Below are 15,814 nucleotides of genomic sequence, written 5' to 3'. Positions count from 1 at the left end.
ACTGCAATTTGCATATACTCTCAATAAATAGCTTGGCAGAGGGGCGCACAATTCAGACGTATGTCATCTGATGACTGCGTGTCCTGCCGGCAGTGGGGACAATCTTTCTGGTTCTGAGTCTCTGTCCACGGTGTCTGTCTGTCATATCTCTGACATTTTTGGGGGCTCGTCCGGGATGGCAACGCGTCTCCTGCGGTGAGCGGTCTACGGCGACTGTCAAGAACCGGTGCACCGGCAAGGCCAACAAGATTTCGAGAGGACCTCCTTTTCTTGGGGGCAGAAGCCAGGCCTGCTCGCCGGGTGAGACGCAAACGGCATCCCAACGAACCTGGGCGGGCTCGGGACCGGAAGGATCGTCTCCAAAAATTGAGGTCAGTCTGATAAACGATAGTACAAGCCTATTTGTTTAGGTCTTGGAAGATTTTGGATAGTACAAGCCTATTTGTTTGGGTCTTGGAAGATAGAGAACGTTCTAAAGGGCCAGTGCGCCATGGAAAAGTACGTACAGAAAGTCAGTCGGATACTGATTTAAGGAAAATGAGAACGTTCTAAAGGGCCATTGCGCCATGGAAAAAACCGTACGGAAAGTCAGTCGGATACTGATTTTAGGACAAGCCTATTTGTTTGGGTCTTGAAGATTGGATAGTAGAGCCTTTTGAAGGTCTGGAAGAATGAAAAGCCTCGAAAAAAATTAAGCTAGTTCATGTGGTAGTGAGAGTGCTGAACTGAGCTTAGTTTTTGGGTACACAAGGACTGATCATCCTTGTGGTTGTGTGACTGTGTCTGTGTGCCTGTGTGAGTCAATGTGTGAGCATGCGGGTCTGTGTGTGAAGCTTGCGAGCTTGACTATGTCGCGGGGTTGTTTCAGGCGTGACCGCATCTGAGTGTGATTGGAATTGCGATAACGTTTCGTAATTCATATAATATACAGTGGGATTCAAACAGCAGACTTTTGTGGATGCAGTATGCAAGTTCTCCTCACCCTTTTGGGGGTTGAAGAAGGAGAAACCACAAATGTAAATTTGAACTGCTGTCCTACTGAACGAACCCAGTTATAGAGTCCGCCCTATGCGGTGAAGAACTGGACCAAATTCATAGATACAATTAAAAAAAAGAGAGAGAGAAGGGGGATGTGGCGAAAATTGAACGCTAATAATTTGCTCTGCTTCGATAGTATCACCTATATATTTTATTTCGAAAAAACACGCCGGATCGAGATTGCGATTTCATGTAAATTACAGTGAAGTCGAGGCACTAAGCGAAAGTCTTCCCGTTTTTTGGAAACGAGTTAAATCAAATTAGTTGCCAGTCTGCCTCGATGAAGAAGAATTTGTAGAAAAAAACAATTTGTTGATATAGACGTTGAAGGATCGACACTGTTTATTCAAGTAAATATTTACGACGCCGAAAGAAAAAAAATAGATGGAAACCACACAAGAAAAAGGTGGAAAAAGGTAGCGCGATGCGTGTTCCGGCCCGCAGATCTCAGGCAGTATTTAGGGGCGCCCCGAATGTATAAAAAGTTGACAACACACTTGTTTCTGCTTTGAACGGACGAAGTGTTGGAATGTGGTCAGTCCTACTCGGACATTCGAAATCAAACTGCCTTCGATCTGAGGTGCCGAAACAAGGTTGATGAATTAATGCTCGTCGATGGCAAACACCAAATCGATAATGCGATATAATTATGCCTATAAAAAGAGAGTAACTTTACTCTGAAAGAGATGTTGGCGGAACTAAAACGTTATTAAAATATAAAGTTTGGGCAAAAACAAAATTTAGCATATTATGGCCGTATGGTTGTAAGCAAAGAGAAGTGTCCGAAGGCAAGAAAACTGCCAAAATTATTTTGAAACGGACACGGACCGCATTTTCGCACAGAGAAAAATGCGAGTTGGGTCTAAAAAAGTCCTAAAGTATTTGGTTTCAGATTTCAGAGGGTAACGTGAGTTACAATTTTACATTTTACCTCAGGAAAGAGAGAGACAAAAATCATATTAGTGATGGATGGCATTCTATTGGAATACGTGTTGTATGGAATTGTGATTGATATTGATACATTTAGAAGGATTATGATGGTTCGAGAAAATATGCTCTAATATGAAGTAAACAATACGATGAATAGCTAGAAATTAGTTTTGGGTATGCGGGAAGGCATGTTATTTTGCTCGTTTAATCTGGAATGTTTTTGTGTACTGTTGATTTTCGACTGCCTCGCTTGGGCAGCTAATATAGCAAAAAAGACAAGGTCTATAATTCATCATTGCCTCAGTGGGAAGAAATGTGAGGACGGTATGCTTTGGTAGAGTGAAAGTTTAAAAACAATGATGTTTTGAGGTTTGAATTAACTTGTTGCATTTTTCCCCTTTCGATCACAGGGGATAGAGAGAAGCGGTGTTGACCACTTTTTCCGCATATGTTTTGTTTTGAGGCAGTTATGAGATAGCATTTGTTCTCGAGTGGTGAGTACTGATGGTTCTGGAAATAAAAGGTGAGCTGTGTCGACGATATAATACGTGCGTACATCTAGACTGAACGGAATTAGATTAGAAATAAGGAGTTGATGGGTTAAACCTGTAGAACCATTTCTGTAGTATTTCGTGGCATGATAGGGGTGTGCGCCATACATCCAAGGCATTGTCTGTTCACCATGATATGGTACTGTCCCTACATTGTAACAAGATGGCGAACCAAGGCGATCATACGTGAATACCTTGGGTCTCCTGTGTTCTCGTCGTGGCCGTTGATTTCCCCCAATATCAGGATTACTGGGGGTTGGCTGGGGAAAAGGGGGACACACCGTCACAGGTGCATCATTTTCCGGACCAATGTTGCCCTCCTGAGGTTGGTCAACTTCCGCAGCTCCCGGCTCTGTCCCCGGCAGTTCATTCCCCAGTTGATTGTCATCATGGTGGGTTGTCTCCACGAAGCTCACGTCCCGCGGTTCTGGTGAGTCTGGTCGGGTGCTCTGGCGATGCAACACTGGATAATACTCATCCTCCTCATCATCCTCTTCCGGATCCATTTCCGGCATCTTGTTCGGTCGTTGCCGAGTGGACTTTTCCTTGGACTGGGACTGTAGTGAAGTCTCTAATGGCAAATGATCACATGGCAGCAAGAGATTGCGGTGGAGTATCCTAGATCTGCCCTTCCCCCTCTCAGGTTTCAGCTCATAAACTGGAATGTCTTGGCTGACTTGACGAACCACTGTATGAACAACATCCTCCCAGTGGTTTCTCAGTTTGCCTGAACCTCCACGTGGGGTTAAGTTTCGAACCAGAACACGATCACCGGGCAACAGGGTAGAATACTTTAGTTTACTGTCATATAGTCTCTTACTCCTGGCAGCAGCTTTGTTGTTATTTTCTTGCGTGATCGCATACGCTTCCTCCATGCCCTGTTTCCACTTCTTCACATAGTCCTTCTGGTTGGTTTCACCCTGGTTAGAGTCTGGATTCAAACTAAACAACATATCAACTGGCAAACGTGGTGAACGTCCATAAAGTAAGTAAAAAGGTGAGAACCCTGTCACCTCACTTTTGGTACAGTTGTAAGCATAAACGAGTTTGTTTAGTGAGTCTTTCCAGTTACTCTTTTGTTTCTCTGTCAGTGTCTTTAACATCTGGATCAGTGTTCGATTAAATCGTTCAACCTGTCCATTTCCCTGTGGATGGTAGGGGGTTGTCCTTGAACCCGCAACCCCACAATATTCCTTCAGTTGAGCAAAAAGTTGATTTTCAAATTCACCACCCTGATCATGGTGAATTCGAAGGGGGAACCCAAACTTTAAAGCATAGTCATTAAAGATTTTGTTTGCCGCTGTTTTGCCAGATTTGGACGTCGTAGCATAAACTTGAGCGAAACGTGTAAAATGGTCTACTAGCACAAGCACGTATTCATAACCACCCTTACATTTGTCGAGATGCAAAAAGTCAACGGAGACAAGTTCAAAAGGCTGAGTAGTCACAATATTAGTGAGAGGGGCTCTGGTCTCACGGTTGGGCTTTTTGTGTTTTAGGCACACACACTCTCTCAGTACATAGTCCTCTATTTCTTTTTGCATAAAGGGCCAGTAAAAACGATCCCTTACAAGGGAAAGAGTCCTTTCTACACCATGGTGGCCCATTTCATCATGCAGCTCTTTTAACACTGTCACCTTGTGTTTTTCAGGAAGCAGTAGTTGGGTTCTGTTTGCCGTTTTTCTGTACAAAACACCTCTGTCATTAAAGTGTAGCTTGTCCCATTCCCTCACAAGACAAACAACTTGAGGACAATGCTTTCTTAGTTCAGTACCTAGCGGTTTCGTCTCCGCCAGTTTGTATCTAATAATATGTCCTATAATGGGGTCAGTCTCTTGATCTAGCTTGATCTGTCCAACAGTCAATGGGGCTATCGGTGTGTTTAGTGACACCTCGGCACACGTAGCTGAAATTCCCATAGACCAAGCTGCACTAGACTCGTTCTGTTGGTCAACCGCTTGTACGGCAGCACTCACAGCATCATATGACATTTCTTTTGTACATCCTTCCATATATGTTACCATATCAAGGGGCATCCTAGATAAACTGTCTGCATCAACATTTTCCTTACCGGGACGATATTTAACAGTAAAATTAAAATCAGAAAGTTCTGCGACCCACCTGCACCCAGTTGCATTTAACTTAGCAGTCGACAGTACATAAGTGAGTGGATTATTGTCACTATACACAGTGAAGAATGGTGCATAGTACAAATAATCACGAAACTTGTCTGTGATCGCCCACTTAAGCGCCAAAAATTCCAACTTGCCCGAGTGTAAGTTATAATTCTTCTCAGCTGCAGTTAATGTCCGAGAGCCATAGGCTATCACGCGAAGTTTGCCATTTTGTCTTTGGTACAACACAGCGCCTAAACCCCGGTTAGAGGCATCTGTATGCAAAATGAAAGGATGCGCGAAGTCAGGAAAACCTAAAACTGGTGGTTGAACTAAACAGTCTATTAGCTGCTCTAACACTGACTGATGCTCATCACTCCACTCAATACGTGTGTTGGAAGACACACTGTTATGTCTCACTTTCCATTTTTGTCTTTGATGCTGCTGAGTCTCAACATTCAGAGGGGCTTTAAGCAAAGCATACAAGGGACTAGCGATACAAGAGAAATCTTTGATGTATTGCCTATAATAGCTTAATAGTCCCAAAATGGCTCGAAGCTCACCGACAGTGCCTGGCTGCTTGTTTTTCAGGGCACGCACTGCTGCTGTATCTGCCGGGTCCATTCGGCTCCCCTCAGCAGAGACAATCCTGCCGAGGTATCTCACTTCCGGCTTGAAGAGGTCACACTTTCGGGCTTTGAGTTTTATTCCATTTTCCCTGAGACGTCGCAACACTCGTCTGACGTCCTCAACGTGGTTGTCAAATGTCCCGCTGAAAACAAGAATGTCATCAAGATAGGGGACACATATTTCGTCCCGTAACCCCTCCAGACATTGTTCCATACACCGCTGGAACGCTGCTGGTGCATTCATGAGTCCAACGGAATTCGAATCCATTCATAAAGGCCCCAAGGGGTCACGAAGGCAGTCAGGTGTCGGCTCCCTTTGGACATGAACCCCTGGTGGTATGCTTTGCCTTGGTCCAGCAGCGAGAAGATGGTGTTACCCCCAAGGCTATCCACCACGTCCTGTACCCGTGGGATGGGGTGCCGGTCAGGGTGTGTTTTCCGGTTCAGCTCTCTGTAATCAATACATAAGCGCAGTGTACCATCTTTTTTCCTGACACAGACGACAGGGGATGAGTAGGAGGAAGTGGACTTTTCCACCCACCCCTGCGCTATCAAGTCCTGTAAATAATCTTTCACCTATCTGTACATTGGCTTTGGGACAGACATATATGTCTTTGAAACGGGCTCAGTGTCTTTCAACAAAATGTCCATTTGTAGGTTTTCCACACACCCTATGTCGTCGTCCGATTTTGAAAATGATGCCGATTCCTCTCTCAACATCTGCTGAACGGTCTTTCTTTTATCTTCGTCCAAATGAGAAAGGTCAATTGGGGGGTCCCACTGCTCACTGAGAGCGATGGTGGTATTCAGGACATGGAGCAAGAATACCTGAGCTCACCAAAAATGTGATATAAGGTTTAGCACAATTGTTAACACTGTTGTGAGGGTTGAGGATATTGATTGGATTAAGAAAAGAAGAATTTACACGGCGTTTGTTAACCAAATTAGGAAATGTGAGTTTATCAAAATAGTCTAATCAATGTGTGAGGGACTCCTCATGCAGGCATAAATCACAAGAAGGGGAGGATAACAAACATTCAAGCGCGACAAGCTGTTCACCAAAAATTGACCAAATTGAAAGTGCACAAATTGAAAAAGAAGATCAAAATGTTTTAAGAGGTGACAAGATATGTTCAACAGATATTAAACATACAAGTATTCAGATGAGAAAACTAAGATGCCGTAGTTATTTCCTTCACATTAAATCAGGAAGTTGTCTTTTATGGCAAAAGAGCAAGATTTGGTTTTCTCTGTGAGTGGTTCCTTATCAGGGCGGCCTGTCACTCTGTTCAAATTTCACGATGCAACTGTCAAGAGTACAAGACTCCCCATTGTGGGGTGAAAGTGAAACAAACAGTGTGCATTCCCATGCAGTATGTTAGTTTGAAACTATCTGACTGAGCTAAGACACTGATGAAGGAAACAATTAAAGCTTGATTAATTTGAGTAAATTAATACAATATAAACGTGATAAAAGCATGATCCTTTGTACTGTAACAGATGGAACTGGCTCGGCGATTGATAAAAAGAAAGAAAAAAGTAAGGAAGAATTAATAATGATACCAATTATATTTTCGAACTGGTAACTGCTATGCGACTGTGGGATCAGATTCAGCCTTTATAAACTTGATTCAATTATTTAAATTATTTAAATTATGGAAATAGTTAATGTGTGGCCACCGTACTTGATCTGTAAAGTGCAAAGTGATGTTTGAGAAATACCAACTCAATTCTATCTCTCCTCCACCTCAGATGGCGCTACCTGACAAATTCATTTTTGAATGTTATTTTATGTGCAGCGATCCCGAATCAAGGCCGAGAAGGTGACTGTGGGAATGTCCAGGCTACAAATCGACTTGTCACATTTTTGAGAAGACAAGATAGAAACGTCTTTGGTTGCGCCGCACACATTCAGGGAATTTGCGGGAAGCTATGCTCCTCTAATTAAGAAAAAACTAACAAACAAATAATCTGACCGAATGTAAATTAATGCGTCCAGGTTTCAGCACGGCTGGCCCATCCCTCTAGCTCCACTTCGAAAATATGGCCGGCTGGCCGCAAAGGCTTGACCAAGGCGGCATGGCTGTGGGGCGGTAGGATGAGTGCCTGAGGGCGTGTGCGAGGAAATCTCTGAAATCAAGCTGGCTGTTCAAATTGTGGTGACGTGAAAGAAATGGACTCTGAATGCACAGCCACTTGCATCCACCCGTTCAGACAAGCTCCACGATGTCCACAGCACTGTCAAGCCGCAAAGCCAAGACATCCCACCTGCTCCCTGGGATAGAAACTGAACTCCAAATGCTTGCTGCTGGCCTCACAGAAATGAACTTGAGAAAGCTGAAACACATTTGCTGCCACCCGTTCAGCGATCAAGCCACAAAGCCAAGAGACATCCCACCTGCTCCCTGGGATGGAAACTCAACTGAAAGTGCTTGCTGCTGGCATCACAGACCTGAACCTCAGAAAGCTGAAGCATGATTTGCTGCAGAAAAGGACTCTGAATGAACAATCTCTCACAATGCAACTCCACTGCAACCACTGAACTCCTGCAACAGTACTGGCTTTGATCCCTTGATTTCCTCCACATGACCCGACCGACCTCATGATAATCCCCCCACTTCACAATGCCTTTGACACATTCGAAAACGACATTGATCCCTATTCTAATTTCCAAAGGTGTGTGGAGGATGTGGCAGCTGTGTGGACCTATCAGGAAGCTCATTGGTTGGTAATGTTAATTGTTAGAAATGCCTCGTGAGCTGTGTCTCAGTAGTATGAAAAGCTGTTTTTCGCAAACGTTTTGGGAAAAAATTGTTAGTTTAAATCAAATTTTCCTGAAGTGAAATTTTGACTGACAATTTCAGACATTATACGTTCATACGTGGACATTTCCCTTTCACTTATCTTGGTGTGAAGATGGGATTTTTCTCGCTGCATGATAGGAGATTTTGTTGCTTGGAAGCCACTCTGTGGCCAATTTGACCTTTCTTTATTTTACGATCCCAAATGGAAAGAAACATTCCAATTTGCATGGTTTTTGGGGGGTTTACATGATACCCTCGTGCAAACTGACTAATTGGAGGTGCTTGATTTTGGTAGTTTTGTTAAAATGCCTCAACTTCTGTTCTTTTTCAGAAAGGAGTGGGGGGAGAGATCAACAACATTTTGACCGACACCAGCATGCAATTGAACCCAATCGAACAAATATATCTAGCATGCGTCAGATGTGCGGCAGCATTCGGCAAATGGTTTCAAAGAGAAAAAAAATGTCCACATTGTTTTTGTTAGAATGATCCCGATTGTCACAGTGGCTACTTTGTTTGAAAATTTTTACAATATCAGCGAAGCGAACAGGAAATAAGAATAAAAAGAAAAGATGGTTTATATGCCACACCAAGTGACTCATAGATTAATGATGATAATATTAATAAATGTAATTTGAAAGCTTTTTATTGCACTCATAGATGCTTCACAAGAGCTAAAAATGCTAAATTAAATGTACGCCTGAAGACAAGCATACTTAATTGACGCCAAAATCGATCTAAAAGGAAGCATGAGTAACGAGATTAAAACATGAAAAAAAGCATTATGGAACAATTTAGTTTTTGAGGTTGCGTCCCATGGGCGAGGGCGGCTATCTATCTGAAGGCTGGGTGCCCCCCAGTTCTGAGTCTGGCTGCGGGGATGTCAAGGAGATTTGTGTTAGAGGATTGGGGGCTGCGGGACGGAGTGTTTTGGTGGGGGTCAAGAAAGATCAGATGAGGCCTTGATTGTGGGGGTATTTATGTAGGTGTGTGCAGCAGTGTGTGGAAACGGAGCGGAGACGAGAAACTTTTTTTTTTAAGGTAGAAGAATGCGGTTTTGGTAATTTGGGTGTTGGGTGGAATGGTAGAAAGAGAGGTGCTCATCAATATGAACTCTAAAGTTTCAACAGTTAGAGTGGGGATTGGGTGCAGTTGTTGATGATATTCAAGTAGGATGAACAGTTGTTGATGTTGTGTATGAATTGTTTCCTGATTAGAATATTAGGAGGAAACGGGTTAGCCAAAGAGATGGTAAGGGTTTTTGAAGGTGCTAGAGAAAGCAGTTGATGGGAGATCAACTCCTATGCTGATTCAGGCAATGTAGTTGGAGATTTTTAATGTTTGGATTGGATTGGATTGGATATGCCTTTATTAGTCTCACAGTGGAGAAATTTACAAATTTACATTTCTCCACTGTTCGTTTAAGGGGAAAGATAGTATATTTGTTTTTTGTTTGTTTTGTTTTTGTTTTTTCCACGTCAACCACCTTCTTTCAGACCGTTCGGGTGAATTCCTGAGTAGGGGGACTGCAGACGGAGTGGCCAGAGACGGAAGGTTTGTATCAACGGTTGGAGACTACAGACGGGGGAAATGGGGTTCATCAGAAAACCATGGTAAGATCGAAATACAATACAGTGTCTAGAATCTGGAAATTATATGGTGGTGACCTCGAGAGATATTTTAAATGGGTGAGGCTGCGCCAATTGCGCTACTCAGCCTCGAGGGTCACCGTAAATTGTGCCAGGGGTTCCACGCCTTTCGAGGTGGAACATGGCCGAGGGCTCCCCGCTCCATGTAAATGCATGGATCCGGGCGCTCCTCAAAGAATGGTTCATTGAGGAGACATACGCTCATTTTGTGTTCTCGTCCATTATTTTCAGGAGCAGACTGGACCATGATATACCAGGCTGCTACCACAGACGCGTCGAGGCTGGTGACGGAAGGGGCCACCAGATGACCAGAGGGACCAGTCACGCAGCCTATCTAGGGGTGTGGAGTCAAGCGATGTGGAACTCGTATCTCACGGCCTTTGGACGGAGGGACCGATCTGGATTTTCCCAATATCGTTGTTCTTTTCCCAAGAAAAAAAAAGGGGCGGGGATGAAATGAGAGATGTTCCCAAATTTGTTTTTAATGAAAAAGAAAAATATGTTTTTTAGATATATTGGTTATTATCTGGTGTCTTGAACAGTAATTTAAAATGACACTCCAGTCATATAATCAGACTAATGAAAATACAACTTTGAAATATATGATTAAGAGGTGGGACTGGGGGGTATATATATACATACATGCTTCCCATTGATTGTTAGGCTATTGCGGGGAATGTCTTCTGTCTTGTATTTTACCTATATACATATATCCCAATAGTATAGACACATATATGCCATTATATTTACTATTTTGTTTTTTTCCACATTTTTTACACTCCACGATCACTGTCAAGATAATGTTTGCTATCACTTTTAAAAATGATTAAGAGGTGGGAATGATGGAGAATAATAATTTATCATGTTTAAAAGTGCCGTGCTTTGCTGACCAACTAAACAATGGGCCTACAGTTAAAGCGCAGATGGCCACAGTAAATCTGAGTGAAACGGGCGCGGCAAGGTGAACTGTCGTCTCCATCAGGATTCTAGAGGGTCCGGCCTTGCACAGAATTTGGGGCTTGAGATACTCCTTTTCCACCGAAGTTATTTACGGCTTAAACATCCTGCACAAGCGCCAGATTACAAATTTATCAGTTCTTGGAAAAGACAACCAATTAAAATGTCTTATGTTTTACTGCTTGCAGCTGTTGGTGCTCAGAACGCCCAGAGGCGTGGCATTATAATCAAGAAAACTGTGTTTTACTAATATATCACTGTAATTTGCATATACTCTCAATAAATAGCTTGGCAGAGGGGCGCACAATTCAGACGTATGTCATCTGATGACTGCGTCTCCTGCCGGCAGTGGGGACAATCTTTCTGGTTCTGAGTCTCTGTCCACGGTGTCTGTCTGTCATATCTCTGACAATAATACGTACTTATATTATAATAATTGTATTTATAAGCGCCTTAAAAACTCACAAGGATACTTTACATGATATGTTTTATGCGGGTTTGAGTACAAATAATTCTTAATCATTAGTAGTCTTTGTTGACTTTCATTTTATATTCCCATGTCCCTGTCTATTGCTACGGTCTTCTCAATACTGTACAGTGGTTTTAGCGACCTAGTATTAGTGTACTGTATCAAAATAAAGACCTGTTGCGTCACAAGTTTCCATCGATCGACTCAAACTGGCAGTCGTGAGCACTCTTTGCCGTGCTCCCGTACAACGACTTCAGGCACCACGAAACCTCCTCGGCAACCTCCCCACCGACGCCTGCCACGCCCGGTGACCGTCATCTTGCCTGGCCTCACCATGTCGCAGAATGACTTTTGTTTTTATTTCTTTTTCCTTCATCGCTTTCACCGACTTCGGATCCAGGAGGGGAGCCCTGTTGCGTCACACGCGTGTCTGATTTTGAAGTGCGTTTTTCAACACTTTCATGTCTTTCAATTCCTTGATCTCCTTGATGTGCGTATCACCCTGACGCATAGCACACGCTTGCAAATTGTATAAAAGGAGCTGTCGCGGGACAGAGGGATTGGGCGAACCACGGGGCAGAATCATCTCAGACTCACGCCCGGCTAACGCCGGGCGTCGGACGGACATCACGGCACGACTTGCTCAACTCCACGCCACGATCAAGCTCTGCGCGTCACCTGCCTGGGAGATCTGACAACGAACCTACTTACAAATAAAGAGAAACATCAAACTCTTTAGACCCATTAAAGGAAAATAACCTAATCCAAGGATTTTAAGGTGGCCAAATAAAACAAATCCATAAAAGTTCACACCTGTACATCGTTTCATTTCAGGGTGTAAAACACCTGCTTTGATTACGTATCTACATATACTTTAAGAATCAACATTTTTGTATTGTAATTTCTTACATTTGAAAGTTAATATGTCATGTTACTTTTCTCTTACCATCACATCACATTCTCAGAAAGGTGGTTGTGACACCAAACCGTCACACAGTGCACTAAGCATTCTGTATTTTAAGTATGAGTATATATATTTAAGACTATAAATATATCTTAATTAAGAGCATAATCATTTTTCATTGCAAGCAAAATCTGTTCACTACTACTCAAATGTAAGATAACCTGGCCTAAAATACATAAATATTCCTTCAGTTTGGGACCAAGACAACTGTATGTTAACATCTGAGGGATATCTCTGGAACCTTCACAAATATGACCCCCCCCCCCCAAAAAAAAAAAAAAAAAAATCGCCCTGCGTGCAAACGCTTAGCACTCACTGAAATGCAGGCAGTTGAATTTTCTCCCATAGTTTAATAGAGTAATGTATTAAAATGGGAAAATAATTTAGCATGAAATAAACCAAGACACCATTGTTTTTCATTTATTTTGTAATGGTCAAATTCAGTCAGAAAGGGATCACATACATTCCGAGTCAGACAAGGAGGGAAAATAAGCAAACCAGATAAACATGGAGTCGACACATATGCAAATATTTCTCTTTCTTTACAAGACCATTTTTCAAAATGTTCCAATAGTTCCAATAAATAACTTTAAGATGCAATATTTCTTGTGTTGTATATCAATATTTATATCTTAAATAGTCACCTTATTTTTGTCATAAAGTTTTTTTTTCATTGGTTATTGGAATTATTATTACCTTATTAGTAGATATCTGCATAAATAATACACACATAGGACGGTGCTGTACACATCATTGCCAAATCAGTGCTTGGACTGGTTGCAAGACAAGCAATTTAATGGGTTTACAACCCAGGAGTATTTGTGAGAGAGACGTGGGACTGGCAAAATGATCTGTGCGGTGACAGGCTGTAACTTGGCAAGATGTGGGATGTGCTGTGAGTCACAACTCTTGGTCCAAACAGAAACTAAGCAGATCACGTGAGTACTCCAGTCCAGGCATTCCACCAACGGTCATCCTGCAGAATGTCTCACCACAATGGAACATTCGTAATGTGCCAAATGTTAAATACTTTTCCACATGAGCAGGAAAAAAGATGGACACACTTCTGGGAAGTGTTTAAAAATACAAAAACAAAACAAAACATTGAAGTTAAAAAAAATACACCGCCATCAATCTGTTGCAAGTGCAATAAGGTTATTACCATCAAATACAGAAAAACTAGTGAAAACTTATCTTCATAAATAATGCAAATAACAAACCACCTGTTCATTTGTTGGACCCATGGTGACATGAAAATTGTATGTACATGTAGAATCGACACCAGCTCATTTATCCATGGAGTCCAACCTCGAGGAAGAGCGAGGTGAACCAGATTAAAGGGAAGCAAACACCTGATGTCCATCATGTCCGAGAGCACCTTGAGTACAAGAGTAAACGTATCTGGGACGATTTAAAGAAGCATGGTTTGGTTCTGTCTGGAATCCCGCATTTAAATTAAACTCATCTTAAAAAAAACAGGATTTCTTTGACATGATGGCAACATTTGTAACAACACAGAAACTAGCCCCACTGCAAAGAATCTCACCACGAGAGCGGTAGCGTCACTAGAAAAGTAAGAAAGCTATGAGCTTGGTCATTATTGCGGCCTGAAGGCTGACACAAATCCGCAGTGGTTACATGAAAGCCATGGTGATCAGGTGGTGTCTATCTTATGGCGTGTGTGTGTAACAGTCTCCATGGGATTTACAAGAGTGGGATGTCATAAACATAACGCATTGTGTTCAAATAAAGCCGTAAACATATACAAAAGCACATTTGAGAAATCAATTTGGCAATGTCAAGGTATTCAATTATCTGGCAAGGAGGGTATCAAGCAAACTTGATGTGAACAACAGTACTCAATTGTCAATTAACTGACTGAGTAACTAAATCTCTTTGCAAAGAAAGACAAAATAACTATCATGCACTATCAAGAGGAACCAAAAAGCTTAAAAACATCCATATGCGTCTGTAATAACTTTGCCACAATCACAAAATGTTTAAGACACGACTATAACCACACACACACGCGCACTCCCGCCCCCACGCACACCTTCTCTTCCTCGACACCAACTCATTATAGATAGACCTGAGGAACATTGTGTCACGTCTTCACACTTCTACCGACTGACATATACGTCCATCTTCACATTCCTGAATGAACAATGAAAAATAAAGAGCAGGAAGAAAATATGTTGCTGAGGATGCAGGAAGTAGTAGAGGATGTCAGCTCAAGGTGACGTGCCAATGCAAATTAGCTTCTACAGTGTTAGCTTTTGAATCCCTGCTGAATTAACGACTCTCTCCTTCCTTGAGTTAAGTCAGGGGATGAACATATGTTGAAGTGTATCAAGACATTGTTTTGGAACAGTATTGGTGAAGCTACAGTTGTTGATTTCCACCCAAAAGCAGCACAGCCCCCTGGCATGCAGAGAGGTATCTTCTTTGTAGTCATTGCAATAGTGTGAAAATGTCATTAAAGTGAAGGGAAGGGACACCTGAAGAATGGACATTATTTGTGAGTTTGTTCTAAGGACTCTGATAAGTGACTACATTCCATCGCATGCACATAATGTGATATGTTTCTTTTGTGTTCAGGTTTTGTTTTTTTAATCTAGCATGACTGCGTCCTTCATTTGGTAAACAGTTGTTTGAAGCGGACTACACCATAGAGGACAGAGTGTTCTCCTTGGAACAGTGCATTGGGAGAGATGTTCGTAGTGAGTCATTGGCAGGTGGGGCACCCTCACCAGGTGAAAGGTCATTGAGTTCCTCAGATGATGAGAGGGGGAAGGACGGTGACAAGGAGATGCCAGAAGACGGGTCAGCAGATCCAGCAAAAGTGCGCGGGGGCTTAGGGACCAAGTTCGGTTCCAGTGTTGCCCTGGCTTGAAGATGTTTGTCATCTGGTTCATCCCCCAAACACTCAACGTGGCCAAGTGAGCCACGTCCTGACTCAGACTCCCCATCAGAAAGATCCATTGGAGGTGAGCTGCTGCCGTCTAGTCGAAATAGAGAGTCCAAGTACTGGGCAAATTCCAGCACTGTTCGGCTTGGGTTTCCATTTGACAGCTGAGCGGGCAGCGGCGAAGTTTCCCGTCCTGTCTCCGTGCTGAACTCCCATTTGTCTTCATATTCATCCATTGCTCTTGAAGCAATTTGTGGACTCAGAGGAGCGTCAGGAGTGCTAACTGGACTGTAGACGCCAGGAATTTGTTCCACATCAGGGTCAATTTCAGAGTAGATGTTCGGCTCTGCGTTAAAAGGCTGAGGGGAATAATGTCCACTGTATCTAGGTGTGGCAGGGGAAAGCTGCCTGGAGCACTCTGGATTAGAGACAGCATCCAATGGCGTGAAGAAAGGCCCAATTTCACCCAGGTGTTCTGGTGTGGTCAGGCAGAGGCAGTCAGCAGCCAGCAGCTCAGTGCGTGAGCTGAGGGATGGATTTTCTTCAGGAATTGGTGCATCCAAAGGAAACGGGAGGCTACTAAGCATTGGAGAACCTCTCAGCGCAGCAGAGGAGCGCCTAGAATCCAGGCTATAGACAGATTCAGCATCTGACAGGCTTTCCATGACAGCCAACGGAGCTTTGCGGTCCTTAACCTCCACAGTCAGGCGCTCCTGTGCTCCGCGTAACACTACAGGTACTGGAGGAGGACACTCAGAGAAACCATCCAGAGATAATTCAGACTGGGCACAGGAACTAGAG

At 43.0% G+C, this 15,814-nt stretch overlaps 1 protein-coding gene and 1 long non-coding RNA gene across 7 annotated transcripts in view; one reads left to right on the top strand and one right to left on the bottom strand.

Annotated features, from left to right (window-relative positions):
• Nucleotides 1-60: 60 nt before the first annotated feature.
• Nucleotides 61-11,032, top strand: LOC148900378 (uncharacterized). Its single transcript, XR_016114445.1, has 2 exons — nt 61-371; nt 9,563-11,032. It is a non-coding gene; the product is annotated as an uncharacterized LOC148900378 (long non-coding RNA).
• Nucleotides 11,033-12,509: 1,477 nt separating this feature from the next.
• The window catches only part of dagla (diacylglycerol lipase, alpha), a 34,706-nt gene continuing 31,401 nt past the window's right edge, over nt 12,510-15,814 (bottom strand). For all 6 annotated transcript variants that reach the window (XM_088992018.1, XM_088992020.1, XM_088992021.1 and 3 more), the window contains one exon: nt 12,510-15,808. In XM_088992018.1, the coding sequence (XP_088848144.1) occupies nt 14,767-15,808 (1,042 nt within the window). In that variant the 3' untranslated portion in view covers nt 12,510-14,766. The remainder of the gene's footprint in view (nt 15,809-15,814) is intronic.

Source organism: Hippocampus bargibanti, linkage group LG03, assembly GCF_051943395.1.
Source record: "Hippocampus bargibanti isolate YZ-2025 linkage group LG03, ASM5194339v1, whole genome shotgun sequence".
Lineage (NCBI taxonomy): Eukaryota > Metazoa > Chordata > Actinopteri > Syngnathiformes > Syngnathidae > Hippocampus > Hippocampus bargibanti.
This window is presented reverse-complemented; position numbering and strand designations above follow the sequence as displayed.